We start from the raw sequence: 25,105 nt of genomic DNA on the forward strand, positions 1-25,105 counted from the left end.
ATTTTTGAGAGACAGAGAGAACAGAACATGAGCAAGGGAGGGGCAGAGAGAGAGGGAGACACAGAATCCAAAGCAGGCTCCAGGCTCCAGGCTCTGAGCCTAACTCGGGACTCGAACCCACAAACCACGAGATCATGAGCCGAAGTCAGACGCTCAACCAGCTGAGCCACCCAGGCGCCCCTCTCATCAGCTTCTGAAAAGGGCCCAACTACCCTAAGACAAAGACCCCTGGGTCTGCCCCAGGGAGGGGCTGGGTCAGATGGACCAGGGAGTAGGTTCTGGTGGGGAGCAGGACGCCTTAGTAGTTGCTTGCTCAGTGTCCATTCCCTGTTCTTCTGTTAGCAGCACCCTCGGTTTCCTTTGGGAGATACCATCAAATCTTTGAAGTGATTGCTGTCTGTCACTACAAATGCCCGTGAGGAATAGAACCCCGTGATGGTAAGTTTTACTCACAGGAACAGAGGGATCTAGTTGGGGTATAACTGGAAAGGTGCTGGACTTTGAGTCAGAAGACCTGGGTTCGAATCCTGCCTCTTCCATTTACTAATAGCGCTATTAGCATGTTATTATAGACATTTGACTAGCAGGTTGAGTTAACAGGCTACAGGGAATAGTGAAACCACCATCAGTCTGTGGACCCCCATCTGAGGACCACTGCGTGGCTCACATCCTGGGGCGTATCTGTATTAAGAACCGTATCCCCCGGGTAGCCCCCACTTCCACATGCCACCATCTGCTGGCTGCATCCTACTTTTTCCACGTACTCTCTCTGGTGCAGCAGCAATTACTCCTAAAATCCATCCATTCTACCACTTTTCCAGGGCTCCTCACACCTCCTGCGCCGCCTGGACCTCACTTCCCTCTTCACCGGGTCGGGCCGTCATGGCAACCAGTCCCTTGCCCACCGCTGGCTCCCTTGCCCCTCTCTGACTTTATCAGTATTGCCAGGCAAATCCCCAATCCCAGCCAGACCAATTCTCTGTCCTGAGCCCCAGGGTGACGCATTCACACCTTCTCACCTTCTCAAACCCCCGTTCCAGCACCCCCACCCACCCCCACCCGCACTCTTCCCTCTGAGCTGATGACATTGCTTCCTGTTTCTCTGGAAAAGCAGAAGCCGTCAGAAGAAAACTCCCTAAGGCTCCCATCATTTCACCGGTGTAGCCACTGTGTCAGAGAGACTCTCCCTGCTCCCGTCCCACCCCAGCCCTCCACCTGTGCTCCTGACCCCACATCGCTTAATGCCTTAAGGACTCTCACTCCCATTGTCCCTTCTCTCTGTGTCATCAGTTTCCTCTCTTTCCTGGATTATTCCTGTCAGCATACACATATGGTCTAAAAGCTCCTAGCCTTAAAAAAAATCCTCCCTGGATCCCACACCTTTCTCCGGAGTCTGCTCCTTTAATAGCAGGATTCCTTGAAGGAGTTGTCCTCTCTTCCTCTGCTCGCTCCTACATCACACATCATGTCTGGCTGGGCATTTGTCCCCACCACACTGTGAAACTGCTCTTGTCAAGGTGGCCAGTGACCGCCACATGACCTATTTCAAAGTCAATTCCCAGTCCACAGATTAACTAGCCTATCATCAGCATCTGCTGTAGCTAGCCAAACTCCTGCCCTTGAGATGCTTTCTACTCCAGTTTCCCAGACACCCCCCCTCTTCCTCTCCTTCCCTCTGCCCCCCTCCCTCTCTCTCTCTCTCTCCCTCTCCTTCTCTCTCCCTCCCTCCCTGTCTCTCTCTCTCCCTCTTCTTCCCTCTCCCTCCCTCCCTCTCTCTCTCTCTCTCTCTCCCTCTCCCTCCCTCTCCCTCCCTCCCTCTCTCTGTCTCTCCCTCCCTCTCTCTGTCTCTCCCTCCCTCTCTCTCTTCTGTGTCTGCGTCCTACCATGCTGGCCGCTCCGAGCCCCCTTCCTTGCTCTGCTCCCCTCTTGGACCTCTGTTCCCTGCATGCTCCAAGGCTCAGTCCTCAGCCCTCTTCTCTTTCCACACTTCCCTTCAGGGATTTCAACTAGACAATTGGCTTTAAAATCATCCACATTCTGCTGGTTCTGAAATACGTATGTCCGGGCCTTACCTTCCCGCCGTGTCAGGCTGGTTGATGGTACAGCCTGTCTGGGACATGACCTGGATGTCTCATGGGTGTCTCACCACTACCATGTCCACCACCGAGGTCCTCACTGTCCTCCCAAACCTGCTTCTTCCAGAGTCTCTTCATTTCAGTAGATGGCAACTCCAGCCTCCTACTCGTTGTTCAGGTCAAAACTTTGCAGTGATTCTTGATTGCTTTTTCCCCATTCCTCAACCCTCACATGCAGTCAGAAAATTGTGTCAGCTTCAGAATATGTCTAGAATCTGAGCACTTCTCGTTTCTTTATTTAAAAATTTTTTAAATGTTTATTTGAGAGAGAGAGAGAGAGAGAGAGAGACAGACAGACAGACAGACAGACAGACAGACATGGAGAGAATGAGCAGCGAAGGGGCTGAGAGAGAAGGAGACAGAATCTGAAGAGGCTCCAGGCTCTGAGCTGTCAGCACAGAGCTGGATGCAAGGCTCAAACCCATGAACCATGAGATCATGACCTGAGCTGAAATCAGATGCTTAACAGACTGAGCCCCCCAAGCGCCCCTCCCTGCTCCTAGCTGACTACTCTGATGCCACATGGCCTCTCCCCTGAATGACAGCAACGACCTCCCAGCTGGGCTCCCTGCTGCTACCCTGCCCTCCTCTGGTCCATGCCTCACACAAGAGAAGGAAGGTCAGCCCCTCTCACCACGGGAGGGAAGGATAGGGTCCCCGGTGAGCTGGCCCATGGCCCCTCGTGCAGCTCCCTCTGTCCCTCCCCACTGATGCACTCCCTCCAGCTGGCCTCCGTTCTGTTGCTTGAAAAAGCCAGCCATGTTCCCACCTCTTGGGCTTCGTTCTGCTGCTCCCTCTTTCTGGAATGCTCTTCCCCCAGATATTGGCACGATTGTTATCTCACTCTTAGATCTCAGCTCAAACATTCCCTCTTCAGTGAGTGTCCTCTTTTCCTATCTGGTGTGGAGTAGCAGCCACCTCTACAACTCCCTATCATATGGAGCTATTATACTTTTTTTTTAATGTTTATTTTTGAGAGAGAGAGAGAGAGAGAGAGGGAGAGAGAGAGAGAGAGTGAGCGCAAGCGAGTAGGGGAGGGGCAGATAGAGAGGGGAGACACAGAAACTGAAGCAGGCTCCAGGCTCTGAGTTGTCAGCACAGAGCCTGACACAGGGTTCAAACACACGAACCACGAGATCATGACCTGAGCCAAAGTTGGGACGCTTAACAGACTGAGCCACCCAGGCGCCCCTAAGCTATTTTACATTTCATTGCACTCTCCATTATCTGAACTAATTTATTTCTTTACTTGGGTATTGTCTGTCTTCCCAACCAGAATGAAAGCTGTATGGTGGTGGGAACTCTGTCCCCAGTGTTAGCACTGAGCCTACCACATGGTTGCCAGGGCTGCCATGGAAGGTTGTAAAGGTTGTTCACTGCATCAGAGCTCCTGGCTGAGGGGCAGGTGCTGACATCCAGCCTGTTCTCTGCTGGAGGCATTAGCAAATTGCTTTCTACTATTTTGCAATGTGTGATGTATGGGCTGGTTGTGGCTCTGTGACGGGAGTTCACTAAATATTAATTGAATGACTGACTGACTGGTGGATGTGCAGATGCTGTCTTCTTCTGTAGGACTTCATGCAAATTACCTTCTCAGGACCTTATTTTCCATTAAAGGGATAATTAACATCTATCTCATAATACAGTGATGAGGTTTAAGTGAAATAGTGTATTTAAAACCTGGCACAGTGAGATTTGTAGAAATATCCAGAATAGGCAAGCCCCACAGAGACAGAAGACAGACTAGTGGCTGCTGCAGGCTGGTGGGAGGAGGACATGGGTGACTACTTGATGGGCTACCCTTCAGGTGTGATAAGAGTGTTTTAGAACACACTTTATCTTTAGTACATTCAGATTTGGTTGCCCAACATTCTGAATGTACTAAATGAATGTACTAAATGTACTAAATGAACAGTGGTCTGAAAGTGACTAAAATGGCGAATGTTTTTCATGTGACTTGGGTTATGTTATATGAATACCTCCATTTAAAAAAGAACCATCACTGGGACCGGTTGGTCCCAGGTGGGGACTGATAGGTGTTCAATAATTATCTTTTGAATCCTATGATTTCCTGGATTCAAAATCAAAGCAAGACCTCAAACCTTCCTTGGTTCCTCACTGCCCCGTCCAGGGTAATAGTCATTTTCCTCTCATTCATTCATTTCAGAAGCATTTATTGTTGCCCTTTTAGACGTTGGGGATGTGGAGACCAACAGGACAGACACAGTTCCTACCCCATGATTACTGGCTCCTCAGGGAATGTGCCAAATGAAGAGAAAATCACAGTACTGTGCGGTCAGGGCTAGCTGGGAGAAGGGCCAGGGGCTGTGGGGCACAGAGGAGGGATGGAAGGACCCAGGTGAGGGCATGTCAAGGAGGGCTGGTCTGCACCTGAGCTGGGGCCTGAGTGATGAATTGGCCTGGAAGGAATAATCAGCCAGCTGTGAGATGGACACGTGGGGGGAGGAGCTGGAGGGAAGGGTTAGGGTCCCCGGAAGAGGACCTACAAAAAGCCTGGGAGGTGGGGATGCGGTGGGTCCTAGGAATAGAGAGCAGTTTGGTGCGGCTGGAGCTGGGTAGGTAACAGAGAAGACCAGAGAGTTCAGAAGGGACCAAGGGCATTAGGACTTCAACTCTGTGCTAAGATATTCAAAAACCTGCAGGAACTGACCTTCACCTTCCAGCCTCAGTTCTACCATGCTCCACTTGCAAACCCCTGACTTATAGCCCTTGTCCTGTCTGTGCCCTGTGGGTCCCTGTGAATTCTTGTGCCTGCATGGTTTAACTCGTAACACTTTCTTCTTTAAATATTTACTGAGAACCTGCCCTGTGTCAGGTGCTGGGAACCCAGAGATGTCAAAACCTGGCTCCACTATGAAAGAGCTCAGCATGAAAGGTGCAGGTGGCATGGGGGAGGGGGAGGGGGAGGAGGGAGGGGGCGGGTGGTGGTGGTGGCGGTGTGTGTGTGCTCAGGACACGAAGAAGAGGAGGCAGCGCTAGTGTGGAAAGAACTAAGAGCTCAGGGAAGGTGACCCTTGAGCTGGGTCTTTTTATTTATTTATTTATAATTTTTTAAATGTTTATTTATTTTTGAGAGAGAGAGAGAGACAGAGCACGAGCTGGGGAGGGGCAGAGAGAGAAGGAGACACAACCTGAAGCAGGCGCTGAGCTGTCAGCCTGATGTTGGGGAGGGGTGGGGCTCGAACTCACACACCTGAGCTCACGACCTGAGCTGAGGTCTAACACTTAACCTATTGAGCCTCCCAGGTGTCCCACTGAGCTCAGTCTTAAACGACAAGGAGGCACTAGGTCTGGGGATGAGGGGTAAGGCAAAAGAGAGAGGTTCAGAGCCCAGCTCTCAGAGCTCCCTGTGGCCTCTGAGATCCCAGATGAGGGCTGGAAAACTCCATCCCGGTAAACACTCTTGCACACAACACCCGACATTGACCTCTATCCCCTCCCTTCCATCCTCTCCCCTCCAACACACAGGCTCACACACATTTTTGTAGGCAACTTTGAGCGTCCTTGGTCCCTGGCTTTGCCGGGGAGAATTCCTACCTCCTCCCCTCCACTTCTGGCCCACAGTCTTCCCAGGCCTGCAAAGCTCTCTCCTCCAGCTCTGGACTTTGTACCTGTCTCGGGAAATTCACTAGCTTGTCAGGGCGGCCAGCCTGAGCAGTTGCCTACTGAGGTTCTAGGGCCCGCAGGACCTCCCTCTGGATCCCAGACTGCACCAACACCCCTCCCTTCCCTCCACTTTCTGCACCCGGCGCTGGGGGTGGGGGTGGGGTGTGCGCCAGACGGTTCAGTGCAAAAGTTTGGGAAGAAGTGTAATTAGCCCTCCGGATTGGAGGCGTTGCCGGCGGCCCGGCCCTCCGCCCTCACCTGCGGATTAGGCCCCGCCTGCCTGCCGTGTCGCCAGGTGAGTCAGCTGGTGGCTTTGGCCCACCCACCTGTTCGGGTTCTGCCCGCCCCAGCCGGAAGCTTCATCCAAGGACAGTGCACAGTTTCTACAGGTGGGGAGCAAAAGGGGAAGACATTGGGGGGCCTGGGAGGGGGATCCCACAGATTCCCGAGGGCTCCTGGGAGCAGAAAAGGAACCACAAAATCAGGGTGGGGTGTGTATATCTGTGAGAGCAGAGGGTGTGTGTTTGTTAGTAGAAGAGGTGGGGGGGGGGGCGGTGTCCTTGGGAAGAATTCACAGGGACAGGGCCGGAAGGAAAGGAGGAGGGGTAAAATCGTACAGACCTCAAATTGAATACAATTCATTTCCATTTAACAAAATATTTTCTGGGGATCCAGTGCCTAGTGTGAAGCCCAGAGTGGGCATCCAGTGAGTGAATGAGTGATTTAGCTCTCCTTTCTTTAAAAAAAAAAATGCTTATTTATTTATTTTGAGGGTGGGGGAGTGTAGTGGTGGGTGGGAGAGAAGGAGAAAGAGAGCGAGAGCGAGAATCCCAAGCAGGCTCTGCACTGACAGTGCAGAGCCCGATAAGAGATTATGACCCAGGCCAAAATCAAGAGTTGGATGTTGAGCTGAGTTACCCAGGCGCCCCTAGCTCTCCTTGCTAATACCCTCCTTCACTCTCCAGCTCTCCCATACTCATACTTAGATTGAGCGGCTGAGCACCAAGCTGTCTGCCAGGGCCAGGGCACACTTTAATCAGCCCGGTTCTTGCCCCCAGGCAGCTGCCCATCTAGTAACTGGCCAATTCTGATGTGTAGTTGACTGGGTAGGCCAGGGAAGGGGTCATCCAGGGGGTCAAGGGACAACCTCGCAGGCAGGGGTGGTTTGATTTGTCCTTGAGGAATGGGGAACTCAAAATACTGAGGAGGGGGTGGCTGGGAAACAAGAGAGTGGGTGAGGTGGGAGGTGTGTGTGTGTGGAGCGTGGAGGAGGCAACTGTGGAGAAGACAAGGTTGGCCAGAGGGCCATGTGATGGATTGTGGAGCCTTGAAGAACATGCCAAAAAAAAATCCATGTACAGCCTGAGGAGCTCTGGAAGGATTTTCAAGTGGGAGAGTGATGGGGTCAGATTTGGGCTTTAGGTCCACCACTCTGGGAAGTGGACTAGAGGTGGGGAACGATGGGTTAGGAGGTCATTTAAAAGTCAAGGTACAAGATGAAGGTGGCTTGGACTAGGGCAGTGGCAGTGGGATCCAGAGGAGGGACAGAGTCATTCCAGAGATACATAGTTCCAGGAAGAGCTAATGGGGTTTGGCAATAGGGGGGAGGTGAGGAGGGAGGGCATCACTAAGATATAAGTATTAAAGAATTTATGGCAGGTACCCCCCCCCCCCCAACCAGATGCTTCTCTCCTAGGTGCTTTCCTAGTGTGAATACTCCTCCCCAGGTACTCCTCTGATTCAGGTGCTCCACCTGCAGTCGTCTCCAGCCCTAGCTGTTCCTCTAGATACTCCTCAGATTCAGGTGTTGTTCCTCCAGACATTCCTCTGATTCAGCTGCTCCTCCTACAAGTGTTCCCATACCTACAACCTACATGGTCTTCCTCCAGATACTCCCTTAATTCAGGTTCTCCTCCCTAGCCCTAGTGATTCGTATCTAGATAATTTCCTCATCCAGATGATCTATATTTGGCTACTCCCTGAATACTGCCCCCACCCCCACCCCGCCCTGGGGACAGACACAGGTGAATGGACAAGGGATGTGTCTGAAGAGCTGAGCAGCAAGGTGGGGTGGCAGGGGCTCCTTACTGAGTAGGAGAGGGGCCCCCTGCCTGGGTAGGGACTGACACTGTCCTCCACATGTGGTCTCTACTTTGGTTCATTAGCTCTCAGCAGTTGCTGTTGTCTGGCCCCTGGGAGCCAGAACTGCCTCTGCCCCAACTTCCCATCCTCAGCCTCTCAGGCAGTGTAGCAGATTGGGCTCTGGGACCCAGTATCAGAGACCTGGGTTCAAGTCCCGGGACTTTTGGCTGAGTTAGTTCACCCTTCTGGGCCTCAGAGTCCTCAGCTACAGAGAGAGGATAATGTTTATACCCACCTTACGGTGTTCTGTGAGCACATAGCCTGGTGCCTGAATCATACATCGTGTGTAGGAAGTTCCAGCCTTGCCTTACTGTTTTCAGCTGTGTTCACAGCTGGACCCTACAGTGTTTCCTGACACATAGCCAATGTCCAGGTGGTCAGCTTATTTCTCTTTTGTGTACAGTCGGTTATGGTGAATTGACCAGTGCCCCGAGTGAGTGCAGCCCCCTGACATGGCTGGGAGTCTGCCCTGGAATGTGCACCTATGGCCTCCGTGACACCCACATGTGTGTATATGTTCTAGGACTCTGTGTTCCAGGGCTGCCTGACATCTGGGGGGTCTCCTTGGAGCTAAAGCTCTTCTGGCAGAAGCTGAGGCTCACCGGTGTCTTCAGGCCCCTTCATGAGTGAGGCAAACCAAAGTGAGTGAATGGGAAGGAGGCTGAGGAGGGGGTTGGGGGAAGGACTCTGTCCCCACACCTTTCGGTTTCCCCAGGGAACCCATCTGGGGCCCCATCCATGATGCTGTCCCTTTCTCTGCAGCCACTGTGGGGCCCTCAGAGCTCCCCACAGCCTCAGCCATCTCCCCTGGACCGGGCACTGGGGCTCGGGCATGGCCTGTGCTGGTGGGCGTTGTGCTGGGGGCTGTGGTCCTCTCTCTCCTCATTGCACTTGCTGCTAAGTGCCACCTCTGCCGAAAATACCGTGCCAGCTACCAGCACCGCCCGCTGCCCGGGACAGGGAAGGGTGTCTGCCCGGAGGTGGTTGAAGAAGATGACGATGGCTTCATCGAGGACAATTACATTCAGCCTGGGGCTGGCGAGCTGGGGACAGAGGGTAGCAGGGAACGCTTTTCCTTCTGAGCCCTGATCTTTGGATACCCCCCACCCATATGTGACAGCTTAAGGATAGTGGATACTACAAAGGGTCCATACCCTCAGGGACAGAGGTATCTAGGGCTTAAGGGCTAACCAGGGGTAGAGCAATCCTCCCTTCCCTGACCCGCTACTAAAGTGACAAACTTTCTCTGGCTCAGTGACCTTCAATGACTCCCTGCTGATCTCAGGACAACTACCAAGGGCTGGACTAGGGAAACGAGGCCTCTGTCAGCCTCTTGGTTCCCTTTCTTGCCTTTCCCAGCATCACTTCTACTAAACTATTTGTTTTTCCTTCTCTCCTACATGATGTTTCTCCATGTACTTTTTGTTCACTCTCTCCCCGGCCTATACTGTCTTTCTGTTCTTGCAAATCCTCTATGACTGTGATGGAAATCCCTGGTCCATAGACTGCCTATAGCCCGCCTACCTGCCAACATTTCAAATGAGCCTGATGATAACATTTTAGCAGGTGCCAACCAGTGTGCCAACTTTCTTGCTGAAAATTTTCCCTATCAATAAAGTGAGTGATCTAAATGGTTATAGTATATTACATTTTTCACAGGTGTTAATAAATCTATTTTCATTTTAAACAAAAGTGAAAAAGAGTCACTGATTTTTATTTCTCCTGAATTGGAACCTGTGCATCAAAGTGTCCCTTGTCACTCATATCTGGAAGAACTGCTCGGATGTCCCCTCCTCTAGGATGCCTTTTGTGAGCCTCTTTGTCTCATAATACCCCATGAGTTTCTCTACTATTCTCTTGCCATGGTTTATTTTAATTAATTCGTTTTTATTTTTTTGTCACTGTTTATTTCATCTGTATTGCAATTTGCATGTACCGCTTACTGTACCTGTCCCCACTGTTAGACTGTGAACTCTCTGAAGCCACAGGCCACGCCTTAATCTGTTTTCTCATTCTTGTGCATGGCAGATGATAAGTAAACATTTGTCAAGTTTAATTACTGCAGGCTGAGGAGTGAGTAGATGAAGGGTGAGGGAGTGAGGCGAATGTGGAAGACTTTGTCAAGAATTGATGAAGAGGAGGAGGGGCAGGGTCATCCTTGCTGTTGGGGAGATTGGGGCAAGGGAGGTTGTTTTGTTTTGTTTGTATGTGTGATTCAGCATTTCATACATTAGTCAGTGCTCATCAAGATAGCTGATCCCCATTCCCTTAATCCCATGATCCTTAATCCCCATCCCCTATTTCACCTACTACCTACCCAGCTCCCCTCTTATCTACTCTCTAGCTCCATCCATGTCATTGTAAATGGCAAAATTTCATTCTTTTTGATGGCTGAGTAATATTTCATTGTGTATCTATACCACCTTCTTCTTTTTATTTTTTATTTATAGTTTATTGTCAAGTTGGTTTCCATGTAACACCCATGGCTCCTCCCCACAAGTGCCCCTCTCCATGACCATCACCCCTTTCCCTTTTCCCCCTCCCCCTTCAGCCCTCAGTTTGTTTTCAGTATTCAAGAGTCTCTCATGATTTGCATCCCTCCCTCTCCCTAACTCGTTTCCCCCTTCCCCTCCCCATGGTCCTCTGTTAAGTTTGATACCATCTTCTTATCCACTCATCTATTGATGGACACTTGGGCTACTTCCATAATTTGGCTATTGTAAATAATGCTGCAATAAACATGGGGGTGCATTTCTCCTTTCATATTCTTTGGGTGAATACCCAGAGGTGGAATTACTGAATCATAGGGTAATTCTATTTTTAATTTTTTGAGGAACCTCCATAATGTCTTCCATAGTGGCTGAACCATATCGACTTTCCCCCAACAGTGCACAAGGGTTCTTTTTTCTCCATATCCTTGCCAACACTTATTGTTTCTTGCATTTTTTATATTTATTTATTTTATCTTATTTTATTTTATGTGTATTAATTATTTGAGAGAGAGACAGAGCATGAGCAGGGGAGAGGTAGAGAGAGAGAGACACACAGAATCCGAAGCAGGCTTCAGGCTATGAGCTGTCAGTACAGAGCTTGATACAGGGCTCAAACCATCAACTGCAAGATCATGACCTGAGATGAAGTTGGACGCATAACTGACTGAGTCACCCAGGTGCCCTGATTTTATTTATTTATTTATTTATTTTAATTTTTAAAATTTATTTTGGGAGAGAGAGAGGCCGAGTATCTGAAGTGGGCTCTGCACTGACAGCAGCGAGCCCGGTGTGGGGTTCGAAATCAAGAACTGTGAGATCATAACCTGAGCTGAAGTCAGACTGAACCACCCAGGTACCCTTGTGTTTGTAATTGTAGCCATTCTGATAGGTTGAAGTGCTATCTCATTTGATTTGCATTTATCTGATGATGAGTGGTGTTGAGCATCTTTTCATGTGTCTCTTGGCCCTCTGTATGTCTTCTTTGGAGGAATGCCTGTTTGTGTCTTCTGAAAAACTAAAAGACACCTGAGTGGGAGAAGAGATTTGCAAATGACATATCTGATAAAGGGTTAGTATCCAAAATATATAAGGAACTTCTACAACTCAACACCAAAAAACCAAATAATCCAAGCAAGGGAGGCAGTTTTAAGAAGGGACAAAGTTAAGCTTCTTTTCGGTGCAAGTAATGGGAAGAGAATTGAAGGGATAGCTGACTCTGGAGGGTAGGAATCAGGTGGCTCTAGCAGCCTGAGGACAGGAATGGTACCTTTTGTGCTGTGTCACTTGTAAGCATTAATGACACTCCATGCGTGGGACTCCTGAGTTCTTGATGGTAAGTTTCAAGTACTCAGGAGACAGAGTCTTATTGGCTTAGTTTGGGTCAAGTATCCACCACTAGTCCAACTCCAACCCACTGCAACCAGTAGCAGGCTCCTACGGTGCAAATGTGATCTGGGGAGGCGACCTGTTGGTTAGGTCATCCCCAGACAAGGGGAAGTTATCAGGAACCAGGTGGCCACCCCACACATGTCCACTGAATGCAATCCTGGCCTTTGAGGAAAGGATCAACAGAGAAGGAGGGTGAGGGCAGGACTGATACAGGGAGGAACTTGAGAAAAAGGCAGGAGGTCAAGGAGGGCTGCTGTGGAGGGTGAAGGGGTGCCCTCTGCAGTGATGTGATTGAAGGGTAGACCAGATCAGCTAGGGACATCATGCCAAGATCGCTTGCACCTCAACATGAGAGCATCTGAGGCTCATCTGTGAATGTTTTGGGCCGGGGAGTGATGTAATCACGATAGAAAAGTCATTCTGGATGCTGTGACAATGGGTTGGAGGGGAGAGGTCCAGAGAGAGGTGACAAGACCTGGCTAAGCTGTGGCAGGGAACAGAGAGATTCAAGAGACACAAGGGAGGCAGGGTTGGCGGGCTTGCTGGCTGTGGGAAGTAGGAAGGAGGCAACAAGGTGGCCCTCGTTTCTGGGTGGGAGGCTGGGCACCCTGAGAAGGGGCAGGTTTTGCAGGAACAAGGACTCAATGCCTGGTGTGCAATTTCTGGGACTCAGGCCTGCGCGTGTGTGTTTGGGTCTAGTTGGCAGTAGAGTCACCGGGAGCCAAGAGTGGAGAAGATCAGGGGTTTGGGTGGAGTTGAGGAGGTACTGAGGACTCAACAGGGAAACACTGACATCTAAGGGCTTGTGAGCAGAGGAGGACTTTGCGGGGGAGCCTAGTGCGCATGCCCCCTCTCCCATAGTTGTTCCTAGGTTCAGAGACAGTCTGATTCTTGCAGGTCTGGCAAGTTGCTGGGTCTGGGACAGCAGCACAGGCGGCGCCAGCCCAAGACCTTGAGGAAGACCTTGAGTGGCAGAACTAAGGGGAGGAGGACATGCCCCGAACAAGGGAGGAGCTGCTGAAGCTGGGCATGTTCCCTGCCCGTACACTCCCTCAATGCCAGCCTGGGGCCGGGGGTGGGGTGCTGTCCTGCCTGCAGTTCTGGGCCAGAAGGCAGCCCAGGTGTCCCCATTGTCATATATTCTTTGGGAGCCAAGTCAGAGCCTCTGAGGGAACCAGGGAAGGCAAGGGCTTGCTTTCCCTGAGCCCAGCACCCAGCCAGGGTCAGCAGGGAGGGCTTTCTCTAGGAATCTGCTGTGGGCGTCATGCCTAGCTGAGCAGGCCCCCTGAGCAGGACCTTGGACCTTGTCCTAGGAATCCTTACTGGATTCCTCTGAGGAGTCATTTCCACTGTGCTCTGAGTGCTTGAGCCCAAGCACAAAGAGGGAGCATGACTTGGGCCTATGGGTTCAAAGCCCAGGGATGCTAGCCTTCGTGGGAGACCTGGGATGCAGCCAGACCTCTCTCTGGTCCTCCCTCCTTGGACTTCAGGCTCTGGCCCCAGCCTACTTCTGTCCCTAGTTCTGTACCCTGTCCTGCGCCCTCAGCCAGCACCTTCTCTGTCCTGGGAGCTTCGACCCAGACAGAACTGACTGCAGAGGACAATTCAGCTTCCCAGCTGCCCCCGAAGCAAGGCCACATCCTTTTTCCTTGTATGGAAGCCAATGACGGGTTCACACAAGCGACAGGTATGAAGTTTAAGAAGCACAGCAGAGCCACAAAGTGAGTTGAGAGCACAGACTACTTGGATTCAAGTCCTGGCTCTCATTGACTTGCTGTATGACTTTGGGCAAGTTTCTTACCATCTCGGTGTTCCAATTTCTTCTCAGTAAAATGGGGATGACAATAGGCTTACATCATAGGGTTGTTAGAAGGATTAAATGTTAGTATGTAAAGTAGAACCCAGCAAGCCTTAGCCATAACCCTACGGGCACCGTCAGGGCTAGCTCCCTACAGCAGAGGGCAGTCTTCGAGCTTGCTCCTCCCTCTTCATTCACTCCTGCCTGGGGGTTTGAATGTGTCTGATTCCCAGGACTCAGGTCAGAAGATCTGGTAGGGAAGGCAAAGCACTTGATTAGGGTATAATCACAACAAGAACAAAATCAGCAATGACAGCACTGCTACTCTAGCCCTTCCTTACAACAGCCCTGCTGGGCAGGCACCCCCATTTTATAGACTGAGAAGTTGAGGTTCAAGCAAGTTAACTGCAAGTTGCCTGCTTCACTCCACAACAACACCATGATCTCACCCCAAAGTCATGATGAAACAGACCCAGAGAGGGGACCTTTGGTGGCTGGAATTGCTACCACCCTCCCTGGGCTGGCACCCTCCTCCCACAAGTGAATGGGAGCTAAGAAGTTTCAGGGAACAAGCTCCAGGTTTGGGAGGGCAGGCCGTGAGGGTGGAAGTGGTATGTTCCATCCTCGGCCGGGCTGTCTGGATCGCTGGGGCTGACTTCCATGGCTCTGTCCAGGGAGCCTCACAGGTCCTGAGAACAGTCAAGAAAGCAGCGTGTCAGCGTGCAGAAAACTGATCGTGAGGGGGCATGCGTTGGTCCCCCGAGGTCCAGAGGAAGCTCCTCTCCTCCAGAAACCTGAGTGTCCCCAGAAGGCCTGAGGTCTCATGTGAGATGTGACTGGATATGATGTAAAGACCACCCAGATTGGAACAGATCAGAAGTTTCTGGAACATGCTCTCCAGTAATCAGGGGTTCAGGTGACACAGCTGAGAATCTGGAGTGTGACTGTTGAGCCCAGGAGGAACATGTGGCAAAGGCCTCTCTCTACCTTCCCTGCTGCCCAGTGGGGACCTCTATCCAGGCCCAGACCCTCCACTTCCTCTCTCTCATTCTCCATAGCAGCTCTTTAAAATGGCCTCTGTGGTTGTTGGTCAGGACCTCCCTCAACTTCCTCCCTCCCCGCAAACTTACCTGTGTCCACATTCTTTCTTCTCTCTTATCAAAGTGGCACGTCAGCCCAATGCCACCATTTTGTGCCCTGGACCCACCCTCCCTGCCCCTCCATTCAGGGACTTTAAGAACAGCCTCTTCTCTGCCTTGTGTCTTTTTTTTTTTTTTTTTTTTGATACAGAGAGAGACAGAGCATGAGAGGGGGAGGAGAAGAGAGAGAAGGAGACACAGAACTGGAAGTAGGCTCCAGGCTCTGAGCTAGCTGTTAGCACAGAGCCCGACAGAGGGCTCGAACCCACGAACGTGAGCTCTGACCTGAGCCGAAGTCGGAGGCTTAACCGACTGAGCCACCCAGGCGCCCCACTCTGCCTTGTGTCTTAAACCTGTCTATCAGTCAACCGGTCACATCTCTCCTATCTTAAAAAGCTCCTCAGTCACAAAGACGTGTTGGTCCCACCCTCGGAACTTCCATCGAATCTGTGGTGTTTCACCTGTCCCAACAGCCACCCCTTTAGCCCCCATCATCTTGCACCTGCATTCATCAGCCAACTGATTCCTCTGCCTCTGTTTTTCCCCCTTCCAGTTAATTCTCTGTGCTTCAGGGGGAATGACTGTCCAAAAACACAATTCTGACCACGCTGCTACCTCTGCTTCAAATCCTTCACTGGCTTTCTCTTGACCTTAAACGGTGCCACCTGCTTCATAGCCTCTGAAGCTGGGGACTGGCCGGCGGCCCCTCCCTGGCTGCACACCTTGCCTCTGGCCAGTGAACACTCCAGTTCTAGCCACACAAACCCTTTATGTTTCCTTGCAGGAGCCAAGTTCTCTGAGTTGGACTCTCCTTCTGCTCTTTCTTTTTTCTGGCGCTCTTTCTTCTCAACCTCTCTAGCTTGGCCAGCTGCTCTCATCCCTCAGGGGCCAGCAGAAATGGCACTTCTGGGGCTGGTTGGAGATTTCTTCTGATTCTTTTTCTCCTAAGGCCAATTCCTGGCTCTATGCTGCAGCCAGCTGGTCCCAAATCCTATTCTGGCCAGAGTACTTCCCTAATTAACAGCTTTCCATGTTTCTCATTGTCCTGAGGACAAAGTCCAAATTCCTCAACTGTGCTGACAAGGCCATTCCACAGATAGGAGTAAAGGAGGAGCGATTTGGGGGGGAGAAAGGTGAAGGCTTTCCACCACATGACCCTCATTTTCTCGTGACGGGGGAGGCCGTGCCATCTGCAGTGCGGGTGGCGGGGAGAGGTGTTGCTGGGAGTGATGCTGGGGTGTGCGGGGAGTGGAGAGAACTTGGGGGCCCACCGTGCAAGCAGGAGCTGACCAGGGAAATGCAGCATAACTGATGAGCAGAACTGCAGACCAGTGGAGATGAGTGATGAGGAATTCACCAGGTGGCTTGGCCATGTAGATTTCTCTAGTTCCCGCTCACTGTGAGGTGGTAGGTGTGGCAAGAGCAAACGGGTGAACTCCAAAGGACCAGGGCAGGGCGGGACGGGAGTGCGGGGGACTGAGGAGTTGAGGACTCTATGAAGGAATGGGTGAAATGTCGGGTGTTGGGATTTTAACCAGAAGGGAGACGAAGACAGGAGGGGACAGCTTTAGAAAGAGAGAGTGAGCGAGAGAGAGCAGAGGGGCCGGTGGATGGCTGGTGGCAATGTGGACCAAGATGGGATTTAGTGAGAAACTTGGAGCAAACAAGCTGGAGGTTGGAGGTTGTGGGAAGTCCGCTTTAGAGACTGCGGAAGTAGTAGCATTTCTGCCCTGCCCGTGCCTGGACCTCGCTCTCAGCCAGACCCATGTTATATCTGGGTGTGTAGGTGCTGACTCCCACTGCCCTTTGGAACAGCACTCTGGGGCCATGGGCCGTATTCTTCATCTGGCATCCTTCCCAGGAGTGCTCAACAAAGGCCTTGCCTGCAATAGCTGCTGATCTAGACATTTGCGTGATGTGACCTGCCCCCTCCCCCCCAGGAGTCTGTGTTTCTGTTTTCCTTTAGGTGTTTGTTTTGTTTTAGGATTTTATTTGTTTGGGTTGTGTTTTGTTTTCTTTCTTTTTTTTTTTTTTAACGTAACCTCTATGCCCAGCATGGGGCTCAAACTCACAACCTTGAGATCAAGAGTTGCATGCTCCACCAACTGAGCCTGCCAGGTGTCCCTTCCTTTAGTTTTTTAAAACAAATATGATGAAAGAGTAACCCTGTCTCAGTTGAAAAGAACTAGCATTTCACCCCACATTACGGGAGCCCTGTAGTTGGTGATAATTAGATAGATATCTCTTGGGAACCGTGGAAGGGTGAGAATTTGGGGGGTGGGGCAGAAAGATTCAGGGCCAACAGCGGACTGTAGGCTAAGTTCCCTACCCATCCCCATTCTAGGTGGGTCTTTCCTAATCCTTGCATGCACGTTGCCTTCCAACCACACTGAGTCCTTCATCCATGCAGCAAAGCACCTGCTATGTGTCAGGCCCACCTTGGGGGCAAGGAGTACGCAGATGAGCAAGCCCCAAATCCTGCCAGGAGGAGCTAACCACCTGATTAAGGAGACAGGCACAGAGAGAAAGAATTGAAAGAGCAGGGCAAGCATGGAAAACGGACAGCTCGTCAGTTTAGGAGGAGAGCGTCAGGGATGCTACCTGGGGAACTAGGTCTTAACCGTGTGAAGGCAAGGCGGAGAGAGCACACAAAGGCTGGGAGAAGTGAGGATATGGGGAGGTCACAACAGTTCCATGTGGCTGGCTCATGGGGTGCTTGGAGGTGTGAGGGAGGCTGAATCGTGTTGAGACCCTGCACAGTAGCCTGCGTGTGGTGGGGGGACAGGGAAGGATTTCTGTTTTAGGACAGTGCTGGGTTGCAACTTGGAGCTTCCCAGGTGTAATCTGAAGCTGGCCCTGGTACATGGAGGTCAGGCAGAGACCAAAGACAGAGACAAGCCACTCCAGATTGGTGACTGGTGGGTGTAACAGGCAAGGGAACTTATGAGTGGCCACAGAACGAGTAGACCTCTGCACCTGCCTGTCAGATCTTAAATGTTTATATAGAGGCCTTAACTGGGTTCGGGACCATTCAGATAGTCTCAACACTGTACCATTATCTCAGGGCTCTATCCTTGGGGCAGCTTCTAGGAGCCAGAAAGATAAGTGGACACACATTGCAAGGACAGGGGAAGGGGTGAGGAGCCTCCCATCACCTGGGTCCAGCTCATGGGTGAACTGGTGGTCACGTTCCCACACCTGACCCTCTGCCCCCCAAAACCTCCTTAACAGTCACTGTGGCTCAGGTGTATGTGTTGAGCTTGGAGAGAGGTGAACTGAAGAAGAAAAGTGGGGCATCTGGGTGGCTCAGTCTGTTAAACATCTGACTTCAGCTCAGGGCATGATGTCATGGTTTGTGAGTTCGAGCCCCATATCGGGCTCTCTGCTGTCAGCACAGAACCCACTTTGGATCCTCTGTCTCCCTCTGTCTCTGCCCCCTCCCTGCTTACACTCTCTCTCAAAAATAAACTAACATTAAAAAAAAGAGCAAAAGTAGGGTGCCCAGTGGGGAGGCTGCACAATGAGGCAGAGATGGACAGGGCGCTGGGAGTGAGCGTGGAGAGCGGAACACCACACACGGGTCTGTGGGTGATGTTCACTGGATACAGAACAAGGAGGCAGCAAGGGTGCCATCTGGGACCACGCTGAGCTCTCTAACCTGGGTGCTGGGTGAGGGGCAGCTGGTTCAGAGTGAGGAGGGGGATCCGATGTTGAGTATGTGGGGTCTGAGACGGCTCAGTTCATGAGGAGAGGTTCCATTGTCCTCCCGGACATGCCCTCTTCTTCCCACTCACCACGCTCCCTTCTTGGCTGGCAACACCCTTCCCTCATTCACCTGCTTGGCATGTTCTCCAGGAGGCCCCCTAGATCTTGGCTCCTGAAAGCAGTTTCCTCCTGTTGGAGCACCTGTGTCTCTACACTTAGGGCCTCCTGAGGTTTCCCAGCCCACCCTGGTGCCCTGGCCGGGCTGCATGGCATCTGACCTCGAGAAGCAGGGAGTGATGAAACTAACTGTCACTCCTGTCCCGGTGCTCTCTCGTGGAAGGTGATCGGTGCCACACAGGTGGCTCTGCACGGTAGAGGGGAGATCTGTTCCGGGGCTGACCCCAAGCTGGGAGTGACTCTTAACAGCTCAGGGGGGTTTCAAACAATCCTCCCATGCCCAGTGTGTGTGGGGGTGGGGCAGGGATGCCCAGAGGAAGGCCAGCAGCTACAACTACTACACAGGCCAGGACGATCTGGTTCCAGAGGTTGGGGGGGGGGGGGCAACCTCCAGAGAAACCGGCTGACAAAACCCCAGTACTGACGACTTCACCGTGAACCAGCAGAGCAGCAAATGTGAAGGACTCAGGTGACGCTCGTCCCCACCCCCTTCCCTCACCCTCTCCCACTGCAGCTTCCTCATACCTGTGAGGAGAAACCACAGGCCTCGTAGGGGACATGCCAGGGTACCTTTTGTCAGCTTGAGGCGGGCGCAGTGTTCGCTGTAGAAGCGGTAGTTGTTGCAGAGGGGAAAGCAGAGGGGAAGGTAGGGCCTCTAGGTGAGACGGTGAGGTACAGACAGTAACGATGACAGCAGCCACCAGTTTTATTGCACAGCTGCCACATGCCAGTCCTTCCAGACATGATGTTACGTTGTCCTCACAATCGATCACCACACCCACGACTGTGACTCTCCAGAAACTGAGGCTCAGAGAGGTGAAGTCCCTTGCCCAAGGCCCCTGGCCGGTGGGGGATTCCAGTCCAGCGCTGTCACATTGTGGAGCCCGTGTTCTTTGCACTTTGTCACCGGCTACTCTCCTCAGTGGAGAGGTACCGGTACGGTCTCTGGGGGAGGCACAGTCACTCCCAGGAAATCTCTGTTAGGTCTTCCAAGGCAGGGTTGGATTTGAGGGGGTTGGGAACAGGGGCCAAGAATCTTCAGGGCCCCCCGATAGAGACAGGTAGACTGACAGTTCCACGGTTACAAGCCCGCAGTCCCCAGTCCCACCTTGCTGTGGCACGGATGTGTGGGTACGCATGTCCCACAGTCCCACAGAGGGCTGGACAGTCCTGGGGACATGTATACACTCACAGGCATGTGCAAGCACACACACTCACTCGTGCTCACACCCTGGCACAGCTCTGTGGATGCTGAGGCAGGCCGTGGGAAGGGGAACCCGGGCTTGGTCAGATGAGGCTGGCAATGCTGGATGTAGTCTCGTGACGCTGGCCAGCAGAAAACTGTCCCGAGATGCTGAAGATGCTGCCATTGCCACTGTGGTCACCGTGGGCGGAGGAGGCGGCGGCACGGAGAGGGGGACAGTGTCCGCTCACGCCCACTTGATACAGCAGCAAGCCCAGCAGCAAAAGCGAACCTGAGACGGCCAGGCCGATGCCCACGGACAGCATGGCGGCCAGCGGCCGGGCTGGGGAAGGGGTGGCGGCCAGCCCGGCCAGAGTCAGGCCGGTGGCCAGCACCACCAGGCCGCTGAGCAGCACGACAAGGGTGTCGGCCCCCCCGCCGCTCCGCAGCAGGGCCACGTGGTGGGGCTGGCGAATGCAGTTCATGTCCTGCACGGCGGAGCTCATCAGCTGCTTGACCAGGACCAGCAGGCCCAGCAGGCAGAGCACAGTGCCGGTGGCCAGTCGCCACTCGCCCGAGCGGCTGCTGGTGGAGGACAGCAGTGCAACGCCCCCCGCCCCGCAGGCCGCCACAAGGACCACGGCCACTGCAAAGCAGAGCGCCGAGCGCCGTGGCTGCTGGGACCACCACAGCTCTACCTGTTCTGCCAGCATGTCCGGGGGCAGCCCCCGGCCTGGCGGGGCTTGAGCCTCTCCTTGCGACATAGCAGGGCTCAGGGGAGAGGACGGAGGTCAGTGTCGGGGGCTAGAGGATATGGGTCATGGCCTAGAGCCCCCCTCCACCAGCTTGGCAGCTCGAGGCCCAGAGTCCTGTTCCTCTCCCAGTCCAGGGTATGGCCACTCTCACCTGCAGGGGGAATCACACTTGTCACCTCCCCAGCCCACTCGTGCTTTATGGTCTCTCCTGGGAGCCTTGGGGATGATCCCAGGGAATCCTCCCCAGTGTCCCCTGACAGCCTCCCCCCTGCCCCCTGAACTGCCACTTGGGAATGCCTCTCCAGTGACCCCAGAGAGTTCCCCCCCAACAGCACACCCCCCACCCCTCCAGGGAAGCCCCTGGCCCAGCCCCTGACCTCTCCGGCTCTCTCAGTTGCCTGTCCCATCCCGGCTGGCGAAGGAGCTGGTGCCACAGTGGATGATGGGACCAAGAGCAGAGATAAAGCCTCATTCAGGATCCGACTCACATGGCCTCAGCTGTCACCACTGGCTCCTGGGGGGAGGGTTGTGGGGAGGGAGGGGGCTTATGACTTAACTCTTCTGGAACCAGCAGACTGACCCTGAACCTTCTCTCTCAGGCTGCGGCTACTTCTCTGTGGGTCAGGATCCAACCCCTAGCTCCCTCCTTCCCCAACATCTCATCTAATTTCTCATCCAGAGCTGCTGGTGCCCTAATCCCTTTCTCCCTCAAACCTGGATCTCCTCCCTAAGCCAACTGTCACCTGGATGCTCCATAGTCACCTCTGATGCAACAAGTCCCACCCCAAGCTCGCCATCTTAGCCCAGACCTCCTCCCCCTCTCATGTTCCTTACTTCCTTGTGGAGCGTAATCCCAGGGAGGTCACCTGCAAACCTCTCTCCATCCAGTCGCTGTTTCCATCCCCACGGCGCCTGCCTCATCACCCCCTCCCACACCCATCTTCCTGCCTCCCACTCTTCTCCGTTCTCCCCATCACCAACCCCCCATGACATCCTCCTCCACAATTTCTCTAGAGTGCCGTGAAGGGAGAAGGAGGGCTCTGTACTTGAACCCCAGCTGCCATCCTTACCACCCATGGGACTGGGGTAAGGGACCTGACAGTGGCTGCTCATTTAGCATGTCCTAGAGCCAGTCAGCATGACTCAAACTGGGTGAAATAAAGCAGCTGTAGTCCCTGCCCTCAAGGGGCCCCAGTTTATAGCAGGTGCATATATGTGAGAAATGGTGGGTGTGGGTTAGTCAGAAGAGGGGCTTAGGGGAAGGTCAGAGAAGCCTTGGATGACTTCACCTCTTAGAGCCTCAGTCTCCTTATCTGAAAAGTGAGGACAAAACATTTATCTTGAAGGATGGGGGCGAGTCATTTGACATGGCCCCTTCAAAATTCCAGTGGGAATGCCCAAAGCATGCTCTTTGAATAAAGAGAACACGATGTTCTCCTCTTTCATTTAGGATAGGACTCCTGCTTTATATATAGGATGTAGGTCCTTGATCGGCCCAGGAATATGATTAATGGGACTGTGCATGGGTTACACCTCAGATGAGGTTATTGGTCCTTCCCAACCTCACTCCAGTGGTCGCCTAGCATTCAAGGTGGGAGGAGCAGGTGTAGATACCCCCAAGGGAGGTGGAAGAGTGGGGTTCGGGGAGGGGCAGTGGGAGGGGACCTGGAGTCAGTCCCAGCATTCCTCAGGGCTGGACTGCACGGGGTTGGAAAGTGCCGGTACAGGTGGGCTAGGACAGGGGACCAGGCTGGGGGTGGGGTGGAGGCTGTCAGGAAGTGCCAGCGGGAGAAAGTGGGGGCGGTGGGGGTCAGGGGACCATGGGGCACTCACAAGAAACCTGGAAGTGCTGGATCCGACCAGAGCAGGCTGGGCCAGGCAGGTGGGGCGCTCCAGCTCCGTTTCCGGGGAGGCGCTTCACCTGCCTAACCGGCATCCAGGTAAGCCTTGCGGGGGTGTGTGTGGGGGAAGGGGATCAACAGGTGTTTCCGAGGCAGGGCTTGAGCTGATTGGCTGACGTGGCAAAGCTCCTTCTGCTGGGCTGAGGCATTCCTGGGAAGGGAGGGGCTTCTGTCAACTGCTCTTAGGGCTCGAACACAATTCCCAGATCTGGGTAGCTGGAAGAATGTTGTCTATCTGCCCCAGAGCCTGGACCCTAACTAACCCATCCCCTGGCTCCAAGCCCAGCGTCCCTTTCATTCCAGCCTGAACCTAACCTCAACCCCAGCTGCGGTTTCAAACCCTAACTAGAATTCCTAGCTCCGGCTGCACCGCCTACCCCACATCTCCGCCCACCCTCCCATCCCCATTTCCAAATCCAATCCCAGTGCCCGCTCCAGATCTCAACCCCACATCTGGCTTGAAACCTCGTTCCAATTCCTCACCCCAACCCCAGCTCCAAATTCAGGAATTAGGTCCTAGACCACAACCTTGACTCTTGTCTCTCAATTCAGCCCCCATATCCCAGCCCCAAACTAAAATCCTGCCTCAGCCCCGAATTCCAACACCAGCCAATCCCCAAACCCAGGCCCAGGACCCTCGACCCTGGATTGGAGTCTCATTTAAAGCCCCAAAGCCATGACTGCAGTAGGCTTGCCACCTAGATGTGGCTCCTGTTGGGGGAGGTGGGATGGGGCTCCTTCAGAGGAGAAGGAGGAAGAGGAAGAAGAGGAGGAGGAGGAGGAAGTAGAAAAGGAGGAAGAATAGTCTTTTCAGGTGCACACCGGAGTTCCCTTGCTTACAACTCTTATCGAATAAACACTTCAGGATATATGCTGCACTCCGTTGCAGAACTCACACAGCCCCTGCCATCGACACCAGGCCAGTCATTGGCCACCGGCCCCGGCCATCCAGCCAGATTGCATGCCGTTCCGTCTTGCATGTTCTGTCCACCGCTTTGCCCTTCCAGTTGGTTTTTGAACTCAGAGTTCCTCTGCATGGGGTACTTCCCACCACCCAGCCTCAGTATGGTCAACTTGACTTCTTTAACTGTGATGTCACCTCCTCCAGGAAGCCCTCTTGGACTTTCTGGCTGGTTTAGGTGTCTCTGGTGCACCCACTGCTCCTGTGCTTCCCCCACAGCTGCTCTTGCTGCATGCGCTGTAATTGCCCTTATTTGCCCCCCCTCCCCGTGACCTTAGTGTCTGTTTTGCTAACCATCGTGACCTTAGAAGCCAGCGTTTTGCCTGGCATGTGGGAAGTAACCAATATTTGTTGAATAAAGGAATGTGTGAAGGGATAGGTGCAGGGAGCATGTAAGATGCTGGAAGGGCAAGTTTGGCAGGTTGCACAGGGAAATGCGTGGCATGGTAATGCCTCTGGACTCACTTGCGGTACCCCTGGAGGATTCAAAGTATAAGAGAGACGTGGCCAGGGCTCAGCTTCTAATAGGGATTCCAGCACGACCCACCGCACACGCTTTGGGTGGGTGAAGGGGGCACGCTCGGAGGTGGTTGTAGACTGTCCCCCATCTCCTGGATGGAGCTCCCTGTAACACCCCTGTTCTCTCTCCTTCTGATATATATGAGATAGACAAGAAAAAAAAATCAGTTTCCTTCCCATTATCAGCTCACAAAATATATATATTTTTAATTTTTATTTATTTTGAGAGAGAGGGAGACAGATAGATTGTAAGTACAGGAGGGACTCAGAGAAAGGGAATCACAGAATCTGAAGCAGGCTCCAGGCTCTGAGCCATCAGCACAGAGCCCGATGCGGGGCTCAAACTCACGAACTGTGAGATCATGACCTGAGCTGAAACAGGAGGCTTAACCAACTGGGCCACCCAAGTGCCCCAACAAAATAATTATTCTTGACCCCTCTTAGCTTTGTTCTGTGGAGATGATGGGGGTGCCAGTCAATAACCTTAAAGCAGTGCTGTCAAATAGAAATAGAACGTGAGCCACATGTGGAATTTAAAATCTTCTAGTAGCCACGTTAAAAACGTAAAACAGGTGAAAATAATTTCTTACAACTTTCATTCAACCCCCAAATACTTGTGTTTTAAGATACACATGCTTAAGGAGCTATTTCAGGCTGCTATTTTGTGCATCTCAGTTCAGATTAGCTATGTAGCAAATGCTCAGTCGCTCCCTTCCTGGACAGTGCAGATCTAGAAGGTTCTTGCCCTCAAGGAAAAGATAGGGCAGGCTGACTGCTACAGGGCAGGCTGACTGCTACGGAGCAGGCTGGATCTCATGGACAACCATGTGACTGCAGTCACATTATGAAGTATTATAAAGGTGTTCTCTGCCCTGGGAGGAGCTGGGAAGTGGGATGGGGGAGGGGGCAGGGTAGGGCTCGCCTCTGTGTACTCCTCTTGCCATATCTAGCAATTATTTATCCTTCTGGTCCCAAAGAGGGGGTAGCGCAGCCAGACCCAAGGTCTGCCTGTCCTGGATGGAGCTGGGGCAGGGAAACTCATGAGATCGTCCCTCCCTTTCCCCTGGGGAGTTTGAAAAAAACTTGTTGGGTAGGGGTAACAACGCCAAAAACGTCCTCAGTTTAAACATGGGGTGTGTGAGTCTTTGTTTTCATTCTGGGTCTTATCAAGTAACTTGGAGT

At 52.7% G+C, this 25,105-nt stretch overlaps 2 protein-coding genes across 5 annotated transcripts; one reads left to right on the plus strand and one right to left on the minus strand.

Moving 5' to 3' along the window:
- Positions 1-342: 342 nt before the first annotated feature.
- C8H1orf210 (chromosome 8 C1orf210 homolog) lies at positions 343-9,604 on the plus strand. Of its 4 annotated transcripts, none has more exons than XM_029948559.1 (3): positions 343-438; positions 8,428-8,545; positions 8,667-9,604. In XM_029948559.1, exons 2-3 carry the CDS (start codon positions 8,527-8,529, stop codon positions 8,984-8,986), a joined length of 339 nt encoding a protein of 112 aa, XP_029804419.1. In that variant the 5' UTR covers positions 343-438; positions 8,428-8,526; the 3' UTR covers positions 8,987-9,604. The 4 variants fall into 4 exon arrangements, with proteins under 4 accessions (XP_029804419.1, XP_029804420.1, XP_029804417.1 ...); XM_029948560.1 differs by lacking the exon at positions 343-438 and adding an exon at positions 5,010-5,031; XM_029948557.1 differs by lacking the exon at positions 343-438 and adding an exon at positions 6,010-6,151.
- A 9,673-nt stretch (positions 9,605-19,277) lies between these two features.
- On the minus strand, positions 19,278-22,547 carry TMEM125 (transmembrane protein 125). Its single transcript, XM_029949757.1, has 3 exons — positions 22,376-22,547; positions 20,920-21,056; positions 19,278-20,693 (listed from the first exon to the last, which is right to left on the minus strand). The coding sequence occupies exon 3, from the start codon at positions 20,549-20,551 to the stop codon at positions 19,892-19,894; it is 660 nt and encodes a 219-aa protein (XP_029805617.1). The 5' UTR covers positions 20,552-20,693; positions 20,920-21,056; positions 22,376-22,547; the 3' UTR covers positions 19,278-19,891.
- Between the last annotated feature and the right edge of the window lie 2,558 nt (positions 22,548-25,105).

The sequence above is a fragment of the Suricata suricatta genome, chromosome 8 (assembly GCF_006229205.1).
Source record: "Suricata suricatta isolate VVHF042 chromosome 8, meerkat_22Aug2017_6uvM2_HiC, whole genome shotgun sequence".
Taxonomy (NCBI): Eukaryota; Metazoa; Chordata; class Mammalia; order Carnivora; family Herpestidae; genus Suricata; species Suricata suricatta.